The sequence below is a fragment of the Colobus angolensis genome, unplaced genomic scaffold (assembly GCF_000951035.1).
Source record: "Colobus angolensis palliatus isolate OR3802 unplaced genomic scaffold, Cang.pa_1.0 Scaffold308, whole genome shotgun sequence".
Classification (NCBI taxonomy): domain Eukaryota; kingdom Metazoa; phylum Chordata; class Mammalia; order Primates; family Cercopithecidae; genus Colobus; species Colobus angolensis.
In genome coordinates this window covers 1,494,247-1,506,139 of record NW_012116355.1, presented here as the reverse complement: position 1 = coordinate 1,506,139, position 11,893 = coordinate 1,494,247, and the positions used below count along the sequence as shown (strand labels likewise).

Below are 11,893 nucleotides of genomic sequence, written 5' to 3'. Positions count from 1 at the left end.
TCGATCTCCTGACCTCGTGATCCGCCCGTCTCGGCCTCCCAAAGTGCCGGGATTACAGGCTTTAGCCACCGCGCCCGGCCTCTTAATTTCTTAATAAAAACTTATTTCTAATTATACATTATAGGTAGTATAATATAGTGAAAAGGGCTTCAGAGTGAGATCAATCCAAGCTGAAATCTTGCTCTGCCAGTTGTTAGCTATGTGATTCTGGGTTATCACTTGATTTTAACCTCAGTATTTTCATCTCTTAGAGAAGTTTACAATATTTACCTTGATTTTGTGATGATCAAATGGGGTAATATTTGCAAAAACCTCTAACAAGTCATTTGGTGGACAGTGCTCACTAAACATTTGCAATTATTATTAGAACACAGTGAAAAGGAAGGCAGGAAAGAACAAGAGTAGAATCAGCTAGAGAGGCTTGAACTTTGGCATTCGTTGGAGGCACTTCTACAATGCTAAACCTGACTGCTTTCCCTGGTCCCTTAAGCTTGAAGACTCAGACACTTCTCCCTGGAGGAGTGTACCATGAAGCTATACTAAGCTAAGTCTTGTCAAGTGCCCGGTCTATCCTTCTAGTCCTTTCCCTTTTACTCTAGCCAAGGCTTGTTGGATGTACTAGAAGAATGACTGCAATGGCTGCATGTTAGAATCACCTGGGGAGTTTTTAAAGTAATACCCATCCTTATACTGCTGGTGGGAGTGTAAAATGGCAAAGTCACTTTGGAAAACAGTGTGGCATTTCCTAAAAATACATGGCCCAGCAATTTCACTCCTAGGTATACACCCAAGAAAATGGAACACATGTATCCACACAAAAACCTTTGTACATGAATGTTCACAGAAACATTATTCATAATGACCAAAAAGTGGAAATAACCCAAATGTCTATCAACTGACAAATGGATAAATAAAATGAGGTATCCAAACAATGTAATATTATTCAGCCACTAAAAGGAATGAAGTCCTGATACATGCTGTAACATGAATGAACTCTGAAAATAAACTAAGTGAAAGGAGCCAGAGACAAAAGGTTGCATATTGTGTAATTCTGTGTATATGATATGGACAGAATTGGCAAATCCACAGAGATAGAAATTAGTGGTTGCCAGGCACTGGGGGCAGGAGAAATAGGGAGTAACTGCTAATGGAGTTTCATTTTGGGGGTGATAAAAAAGTTTTCTGGAATTAGATAGTGGCAATGGTTGCATAACTTCACAAATATACTTTTAAAAAATCACTGAATTGTATACTTAAAAAAATATCCCTCAGGGAAGATGCACCATTCCTGGAAGTCTTGCAATACCAAGTCAATGCATGGAGTGGACACAGCATGCTCCTACTCCATCTCCCTGTTCCAAAAATTCATTTAATAGGTTGTCCTTGAATAGAACATGTTAAACTGCTGAGAAAAGATACTACATTTTCTATTCTGATCCACTGGTCTAAAAAAAAAAAAAAAAGAATACTATGGCCAGACGCGGTGGCTCATGCCTGTAATCCTAGCACTTTGGGAGGTCGAGGTGAGAGGATTGCTTGTGTCCAGCAGATTGAGACCAGCCTGTACAACATGGCGAAACCCCATTTCTACTAAAAATACCAAAAAAATTAACCGTGTGTGGTGGCACACATTTGTAGTCCCAGCTACTCAGGAGACTGAGGTAGGAAGGATCACCTGAGCTCAGGGAGGTTGAGGCTGCAGTGAGCCGAAATCGCACCACTGCACTCCAGCCTGGGTAATAGGAGTGAGACCCTGTCTCAAAAATAAAAAATAAAAAAAGAATGAATATTATGGTATCTGAATTATATTTCAATAAGAAAATTATATTAAGAAACCCAGTGGATCATACACTTTTAAAAAGGTGAATGTTATGGTATATGAACTACATTTTAATTTAAAATAATAATAATACCCACACCCGGGCCCCACTCCTGAAGGATTCTGATTTAATTGACCTGAGGAGGACACAAGCAAGCATTAAAAGACATTATGATGAAACTGGGAAAACAAGTCACAGAATGAGACAACATGCTTATCATACAAATAACCAACAAGACTCATATCCAGAATATACAAATCGGAAGGAAAAGACAGATAACTCAAGATGAGGAAAAGACCCAAACTGGCATTCCCAAAAGAGGAACTCCAAATTACAAGTTAAAAATATGAGAAAATATTCAATTTTATTCTTAATCAGTGAAATGCAAATTAAAACCACAATAAAATATAATTAAACACGTACAGACTGGCAAAAATTCAAAATATCTATCAATTGAAAGTGTTTGCAAGATGAAGAGCAATGGGATTGCTTGTATACTGCTTGTAGGAATACACACCACTCTGGGAAACAGTTGGCAGCATTTAATGTAGCTGAAAATATGAGCCACTGTGCCTGTCATCCCAACACTTTGGGAGGCTGAGGTGAGAGGATTGCTTGAGCCCAGGAGCTTGAGACCAGCCTGGGCAACATGACAGGACCCTGTCTCTACAAAGAATAAAAAAATTAGCCAAGTGTGGTGGCATATGCTTGTGGTCCCAGCTACTTGGAAAGCTGAGGTAGGAGGATTGCTTGAGCCCAGGAGGTCAAGGCTGCAGTGAGCCATGTGTTCACGCCACTGGACTCCAGCCTGGGCTGGACAGATCAAGACCCTGTCTCCAGAAAAAAAAAAAAAAAAAAAAAGCATATCATCTCACCTAATCATTTCACAACTAGGTATATATCCTAGAGAACCCATGTGCTCTGTACAGAAATACATGTATAAGCACACTCACAGGTATAAGCACACTCACAGCTGCAATGTTCCAAATAACACTAAAATAGAAACAACCCCAGTTATTTATTAACAAGAGAATGGATAAATAAATTGTGGTATATTCCTATGATAAAACACTCTATAGCGAATAAAAATGAAGAAAACTAGAACCAAATGCAAAAACTTAAATGGTACTGAAAAGCATAACATTTAGCAAAAGAAACAAAACACCAAAAAATACACAGTGCAGTTCTACTCATGCAAAGTTCAAAAACAGATGAAAACTAAGTTAGATGGCTTGGGGATAAATACCTAGGTGGTAAAACTATTACAAGTAACAAGAAAGTGATTAGCACAAAAGTCAGGATAATGGGGGATGTTATTGGAAAGTCACACAGGGGGTTTGTAGGGTGCTACAATGTTCTATTTCTTGATCTGAGTAGCTGATTACAAGGGTGCTTGTTTCTTTATACTGGACATACTTAGGTTTTATGCATTTTTCCATATAGTGCTATTTTTCACAATAAAAGAGGTTAAATCATTTTTTAAGTAAGGAAAAAAAGGCTCCAAACAATCTAATGTAAAGCCAAGGTTGAGGAACACTGCATTAAAGGAAGGTTCGCCAGAAATCTATTTGTACTTACATTAATAAATGCCCAGAACAGGAAAAAAAATTAAATATTTTACTGTGGACAGTGGATAGCTCAGTGGGGAACAGGGGAAGTGGGGTATGTATAGTAAGTCAGAGGTGCCTTTACTATCTTCTTACATATTTCTGTAATGTTTAAACTTAATAAGTATTACATATTTCTGTAATGTTTAAATTTAATGATAAGTATGACTTTTATTACAATAAAAGAGTAACTTAATAAAAGAAGCAGATTGAAAAATTCCTTTGGAAGGACACACAAAAAACTAATAAAATTTGTTGCTCTGGAAAAGGAAATGGAAGTGGGTATTTTCACTTCTGAATTTTGAACTCACGTGATAGCATTACTTATTAAAAATCTTATTCAAAATAAGGGCCAGGTGCAGTGGCTTACGCCTGTAATCCTAGCACTTTAAGAGGCCAAGGTGAGAGGACTACTTGAGGTCAGGAGTTCGAGACCACCCTGGGTGACATAGCAAGACACCATCTCTACAAAAAATTAGCCAGGTCTGGTGGCATGTGCCTGCAGTCTCAGCTACTTGGGAGGCTGAAGTGGGAGGCTGCAGTGAGCTATGATCACACCTCTACACTCCAGCCTGGGCAACAGAGCAAGACCCTGTTGCTAAAAAAAAAAAAAAAAAAAAAGTAAAAATAATTTAAAGTACAAATATTTGTCTCCAGCAGCTTTTCCCAGAGCCCACTGCCATAGAGAAACACACGAGCAGCATTTGAAACTGGCCCAATAAGGCTGGGAGTGGTGGTTCACGGCTGTAATCCCAGCACTTTGGGAGGTCGAGGCAGGTGGATCACCTGAGGTCAGGAGTTCGAGACCAGCCTGGCCAACATGTTGAAACCCTGTCTCTACTAAAAATACAAAAATTAGCCAGGTGTGGTGGTGGGTGCCTGTAATCTCAGCTTCTCGGGAGGCTGAGGCAGGAGAATTGCTTGAACCCACGAGGCAGAGGTTGCAGTGAGCCGAGATTGTGCCATTGCACTCCAGGTTAGGTGACAGAGTGTGACTCCATCTCAAAAAAAAAAAAAAAGAAAGAAAAAAACTGGCCCAGTAGTATCCTTCCAGTGAATTAGGTTCTCCCACATGCCCTACCTCCCACTAACCATGGCATTGTGACATCAACCCTATAGAGAAACAAACTATCCTTTCAGAAAAGGATTCACATTTTACAGATGTGAAGTGGTGTGCTTGTCATTGCCTTTCGCCTAAATATAAGTCCACTGTACTTGCTTAGTAGCAAAATGAATTTGTCCCCGTACTTACACTGTTGTGGTGGGGTAATAAAGAAGGAAGAATTAATTACCTCTAAGAGGAGCTCCACACTGTCCACCTGAAGCTCTTGCAGTCCCACTATCTGCACCATGTGCTTGCTATCTTCTCTTGCGAAGAGCCTGCAGATGCAAGAATGTGGTTGGTATGATGGTGCTACTAAAACAGACTTTGTTCTTGCACCCCCAGAAACCATTCCACTATTCCGCTATTAAGTAGCAGTTTTCTGTTTGAGTGGGATGGATGTTTATCCTCCTCCCAACCCCACCTTCCTGACCTCAGCCCGATTCAGGGGTGGTTGTTGATTGTTGTAAAATAAATCAACACCTCTGGCTACAATTAAAAGAATGAGCACATAATCTAAACTATGCTAATCCGTGGAAGATGTACGCCTGGCTACACTGTGATTTGTTCAGAGGTGGATATGGGATCTCTGCTGGTCCAATCAAAATAAAGTCCTGGTCTCTAGTTGTTAGATGCCTGGTAAAGTGATGCTCTCCCTTTGTCCCTGGATGTGAAAGCATATGGCCCTGTGGCCCTGGGAGCAGTGAAAGCCATTTTGTATCTACAAAGAGAGTTGGTTTCAGGATGAAACTAATAACACAGAAGACAGAATGACGAGATGAAAATAAACTGGGTCTTTATTGCATCCCTGAGCTGCTGGAGTAAACCAATGCTGAAGCTTGACTGTCCTCTAAGCTTTCCAGTTATTTGAGCCAATGACTTCCCTAAATGCTTAAGCTAGTATACATGGGGTTTTCTTTTATTTGCAATGTAAAGAGTCCTGATACACCTTATAAAGGAACAAGGAAGAGCTGGGCTGCATCTGAATGCCTTAGGTCTGTGTTTAAGGTAATAAATGGTTATGGTCTACCATCATCATTAAACCAGATCTACTGAGAGGCATGTGTTGAATCTATCAAAGACTCTAAAATTATTTTCCCCCTTAACAAGATACTGATTAGGGTTAAGAACGGATTTCCACTTCATAATTTAAAATACAAGAATGTTTTTCTCAAAAATAATTTTTTTCTCAGTCTATGCTTCATCCCAATTTTCCAGATCTCTAAAGAAGGATTGGAGGGAAACAGCCTCACCAATGCCCATGATCTCTCTGAAAACAAATCTATTAAAACAGTCAGCCTTCTGGAGTAAAAGAATCTAACTATTGGGTGCAGTGGTGCATGTCTGCAGTCCCAGCTATTCAGGAGGCTGAGGCAGGAGGATTGCCTGAGCTCAGGAGTTTGAGGCTGTAGTACGCTATGATTGCGCCTGTGAATAGTCACTACGTTACAGCCTGCATAATGTAGCAAGAGCCCATCTCTGTTTAAAAAAAAAAAAAAAGGAAGATCTAACTTTTAGAGCCCAGATGTCATTCCTGAACATATTTCCCAGGCCTTAATCTCTGAGCCCATTCCAGAAAGATTCCTCAGGGACAGCCTAAAACGTACTTCAGTTTTTATGCAAGGGTATAAAAACAATTTATCCTCTACTTCTAGGAATTAATTTTAAGATCCTCAAGCTTTGTTTTCCAGTTTAGGAGGCAGACTGAACACACGTACTTTTGTCTACCCTTGTCAAAGCCCCACTATTATAGAAAATAAATCTTATTAAAAAATTGGTCAGGTACAGTGGCTGAAACCTATAATCCCAACACTTTGGGAGGCCTAGAGAGGAGGATTGTTTGAGCCCAGGAGTTTGGGAACAGCCTGGGTAAGTAACATAGGGAGACCCTGTGTCTACAAAAAATAAAAATTAGCAGGGCATGGTAGCATGTACCTGTAGTCCCAGTTATCTGGGAGGCTGAGATGGGAGGATCACTTCAGCCCAGGAGGATGAGGCTGCAGTGAGCTGTGGTGGTGCCACTGTACTCCAGCCTGGGCAACAGAGCAATACCTTACCTCAGAAAAAGAAAGAAAAAAAAAATCAATAGGATAAAGCATAACAGTATAAACAGGAAAGGGTGCCATCAATGGACCAGAACATTTCAGAAGCCCCAGAAAGGTAGGAAATAGATTATATTAGCCAATTAAATGGATGTATATATATGAACCCCACAGGCCATGACACTTGTAGAGTAAGCATGGGTCTTCCCTAGTGAGCCTCAGAGAAGCATCAAACCTAGGAGTTAATATATGCCTACCCCCTGCTACAACTGAAGAATGCAAATATACAGGGCAATAAAATAATCTGGGCAATTCATTAAAGAAATGCATTCAAAAAGAGCTGGATATCCTAACCTCCCTTCACCCAAACAACACACACACACACACACACACACACACGCACACACACACAGCACAATGGCTTTTATTCTATGGCAACTGTTCTTTAAGGAAGTGGGCATTCTGACTGGAAAGGGCTCCTAATGAGGGCACTGGAGCTTGATGGAGAAGCTATGATTAAGCTAATTCGAGACGTCAACACCAAGAAAGTAAAAAAAAAAAGGCAACTCTTCCTCAAGCATCCCCAGAGTAGCACCCTCTTTTATTTCGCAGTTGTTTTGTCAGGACTGAACTCTGAACACCTATACAATCTCAAGTGGCATATCTGAAGGTCCCCTTTTCACTGGAATAGTCTATAGGAGAGATGCTGCCTAAGCCCACTTGCCAGCTTCTCCAGTTATGCTACTCAGTACCCTAGTGACCCTCTACAATGGGGGCCTGCCCTATCATGGTCTCCCTATCGAACTGGAACTGCTCCCCTACTCCCCATTCCACTGCTTGCTTGGAGCACACAAAACTTGTGCATCCTTTTGGACAGCTCCATAGAGGCTTAGATACCTTTGTTGCGGGGCTAGTTCTCAAGCTGATTAGGTTTCCCTAGCCTTCCAGCAGGCTCAGCCTCAATTCACTCCTCCAATGTCTCAAATCTGGTTAATTCTGTTATGACAACCTTTAATCCTTCCACCTCCCCCACTCCCTCTAACCTCCCTATTCTCCCATTTCCTCCACTACTTGTTTTGTCTCCTACTGTTTAAGTCATCTGTTTCAATCTAAACAAAACTTCAAGCCAGAAAAATATAAGAGGTGTTTAAAAAGTAGAGTTACTAAATATATTTCTAAATTACTATATTATGTTTCGAGGGCAATAGTTCAAGCCTAATAAGGGTTAAAACTCTAATGAGAAGATTTTCTTTTCTTACTGATTTCAGAAAACTATCATTGTGTTTACCCTAAGATTATTTAGAGGAAAAACAAGAGAAAGTGGAAAACATTATTTATAGTTTTTCCAGTATAATAATAGGTCAAAAGAACAGGAAGGGGTTTAAGTACATGTTGATTTCCTAACTTCCTGAAATTATGGCCTTCTTCATAGACCAAAATAAAAAGGAAAGTCTTTTGATGGACATTAGAATATTGAACGCTTTAAACATATTAATGAAAAGCTAATTTATATTTTCCTATAGCTGAATTGACAGCTAGAAAATATGTATCTGATGCAGGAGGCTCATTTCACAAAAGGGCACTAATGTACCAAAGCATCTCATTAAAGCCCATGATTCAGTGATTCTCTAGGACTCTGGCTTAAAACAGTGATTAACAGATTTATCTCTTCCCACTCATATTCAGTACCTTTTTCTTCTATTTAGCAGGTCATAAAGCTGTCCGCAGTAAATTTCATAGAAGCTGATCCACACAAAGAGGTGCTTTCTTGGCTGGGACACTTGTAGTTGCCTGAAGATATCTTTGGCAGCTAGAGCATACAATCCTGGGTTCTCATGAGTTCCTATCATGGTGTAGGTCTTTCCAGCACCTGTCTGTCCATAAGCAAAGCAAGTGGCATTGCCTCTGGGGAAAGGATAATTTGCATTACTTATGCATATTAAGAGAAGTATTAGTTACCCATAGGTTTTTAATTACAAAGGTCAAATGCAAACATAGAATCCTAGAGAAAATTCAGCTATAAACACATAAACCTTTAAGGAGAAGAGGACTTTACATTATAAAAACACAGGAAGAGGAAAAAAAATTCTCAAACCAGTACACAAATCTTCCTTTTTTTTTTTTTGAAATGGAGTCTCACTGTCACCCAGGGTGGAGTGCAGTGGTGTGATCTCGGCTCACTGCAACCTCTGTCTCCTGGATTCAAGTGATTCTCCTGCCTCAGCCTCCTGAGTAGCTGGAACTACAGGTGCACGCCACCACACCGGGCTAATTTTTGTATTTTTACTAGAGATGGGGTTTTACCATGTTGGCCAAGCTGGTCTCGAACTCCTCACCTCAAATGATCCGCCCACCTCAGCCACTCAAAGTGCTGGGATTACAGATGTGAGCCACCATGCCCAGCCTGAGCTTTCTTATAGTAATTTTCTTACAGAACCGGTAAGAGAAACAACTCTAGAAGATAAAGAAACAAGAGCTTTAAAGAAAACACTTAGCCAATAAGCATTTACTGAGTTCCTACCCCATGCTAGGTGCTTTAGAGGATCCTAGAGATAATCTATTCTTAATCTGGAAAGTTAAATTTAGTGAAAGAATAGAGAATTAAATATGAGAAATAATAGGAGATTATGTGATAAGCAGGATGGTAGTGACTACTCATAATTAAGTAAGTTTAGATAAAGGCGAAATCGACGTAAGCAAAGTATTTGAGGAAGGACTCACAAGAGTAACAATTGGACTGGGCCTTGAAGGCAGAAGCTGAAAAGCAGCTTCCACTGTGGAATAAGAATAGCGTGAGCAGAGGCCACAGTAGTAAAGATGGCAGCAGGCACACCAAATCTTGAGGGGAAAAAAAAAAGCCTGGGCTCTGGTTTCTGCCGTACCATTAACCATATGACCTTAGGCAAGTCCCCTCACTTTCCTCTGTGCTTCAGTTTTCACTTTTGTTTTTTTGTTTTTTTTTTTTTTTTGAGACGGAGTCTCGCTCTGTCACCCAGGCTGGAGTGCAGTGGCCGGATTTCGGCTCACTGCAAGCTCCGCCTCCCGGGTTTATGCCATTCTCCTGCCTCAGCCTCCCGAGTAGCTGGGACTACAGGCTCCCGCCACCTCGCCCGGCTAGTTTTTTTGTATTTTTTAGTAGAGACGGGGTTTCACCGTGTTAGCCAGGATGGTCTCGATCTGCTGACCTCGTGATCCGCCCGTCTCGGCCTCCCAAAGTGCTGGGATTACAGGCTTGAGCCACCACGCCCGGCCTCAGTTTTCACTTTTATCAGTAGATTAGTTTCTAAGTATTAGTAGATTGGTTTCTAAGATCCCTTCCAGTCTTGATGCCCTATGATCCTAAGTGAGAATCACTGCTCTTGTATGTGGGTACATGTGTGCGTACACACCCTTTATGAGTGTGAAGAATTGCAGAATAAGAGGTGGAGAATGGAGTTGGGAGACCAGCCTGTCAATCACAGCATGTTTTACGAGGAGTTAGAGACCAAGATTATCTGAGTATTGTGGGATTCACCTACGTAGTGCTAAGTAGAGAATGAACATAATCTTAGAGCTGTTGCAGACTCTTAAACATGAATCTCATGGATTACTGATAAAAATAGCTGCTTGCAGCAAGAAAAAAGTCTATGCATTGTGACAGGAAAATAAATCTTAGGACCCCGAACTCACTAAGCCAAACAGAAAAGTCAAGCTGGGAACTGGGTCCCGCAAACCTGCCTCCCATTTGGTTCCTAAATAAGATCGCTACAAAGATAAAAAGCTACCTATCTCCCTCACATTTTGCCCACTAGGAAATTCTTTGAGGGCTCATGACCTTTACCCTAAAACAGCTGTGTTTAATTTCACCCTGGCAATGTCAATTGACAGCTTATTTTCACAGGTGGAGGACATAGGACAGAGCTCAAAGTCATACCTCTGCTCACCTGAAATAAATGCATATTTGATTGCTTCCTCTGCCCTATTGTTGTCTATATTATCTTATGTAAAATGCAGTTCACTGAGACAGGTGGAAGCATGAAGGACTATTTTCTCCAATCCCTAATATGAAAATTGAGTATTCAGTGAAAGATTGATCAAAGACTTGAAAGGATGTAACTGTTTTGTCTTTTTATCTACTGAAACATTTAAAACATATTTCTCTTCCTCCAATATCCACCCTTTCCCCTGTAATTTTTTTTCCTTTTCCTTTTATTATTTCTTCCCCTTTTATTTGCTCTCAGATCTTACCCTTTAAAAAATGAAGCCCTCAAAATCGTCTTTGGAGAAAGGTATAGACCTGTCTCCTGGGCACACGTTCTTAACTTTGGCAAATAAATCTACAATGATTGAGACTTGCCTAGGTTATTTTCTTTGATTTACAGCATGGACAGGGATAGGGGAGGCTGCAGGTGGGCAGAGAGATGAGTACACAAAAAAGGATTTGAAGCGAGGTAGAAAACAAAGAAAGAGTAAAATGACAAAAGCAAGGAAACCATGCAAATGTGAGAATCAAGACATAAGAGTTAATTAGATGAAAGTTGCTTGGAGCAGAGACCAGCTACTCTTTGCCTTTTGAACCCTGGCTCCCAGCAGTGTGGGTACTATAAATACACTGGCAGAGGCGGAGTTAGGAAATGAATTACAGGAGAAAAATTTGAACACATTAAAGAAGATCCAGCAGAGTAAGAGGAAAGAATAACATCTACTTACTTTCCGAACAGTTTAGGGATGAGCTTTTTCAAAAAGCAACAATACAGGAGTGAAAAACCTTATTATACTTTAAAGAATGGATACACTTAAATTGCAACTCTTGTTATTACTAAAGTCTTAACATTCAAATTCTAACTTATTTTAGAAACTTACTCCTCAAAAAGCATTCCCTAGATTTGGTGCCCTTACTAAGAAATTAAACCTAAGAGATATTTCACATTTTTAGCCTGCTAATAAAATTTAAAACATTAAATAGCTTTTACAAAACAACAAAACACACAAAAAAATGGGCAAATGAAGATATCCAAATGGTCAGTAAGGACATGAAAAGGGCCAGGCACGGTGGATCACACCTGCAATCCCAGCACTTTGGGAGGCTAAGGCAGGTGAATCACTTGAGGCCAGGAGTTCGAGATCAGCCTGGTCAACACGGCAAGACCCCATCTCTATTAAAAATACAAAAATTAGCCAGGTGTGGTGGCACATGCCTACAATCTCAGCTTCTAGGGTGGCTGAGGCACGAGAACCGCTTGAGCACGGGAGGAGGAAGTTGCAGTGAGCTGAGATCGTACCACTGCACTCCAGCCTGAGCGTGAGACTCTATCTCAAAAAAAAAAAAACCAAAAAAAAAAA

The 11,893-nt window shown here is 40.4% G+C and overlaps 1 protein-coding gene across 1 annotated transcript in view; it reads right to left on the bottom strand.

Annotated features, from left to right (window-relative positions):
- KIF24 (kinesin family member 24) overlaps positions 1–11,893 on the bottom strand; it is a 78,089-nt gene that overhangs the window by 28,720 nt on the left and 37,476 nt on the right. The window contains exons 5-6 of the mRNA XM_011950559.1: positions 8,261–8,476; positions 4,720–4,807 (exon numbers count right to left, since the gene is read on the bottom strand). Of these exons, the coding sequence (XP_011805949.1) occupies positions 4,720–4,807; positions 8,261–8,476 (304 nt within the window). The remainder of the gene's footprint in view (positions 1–4,719; positions 4,808–8,260; positions 8,477–11,893) is intronic.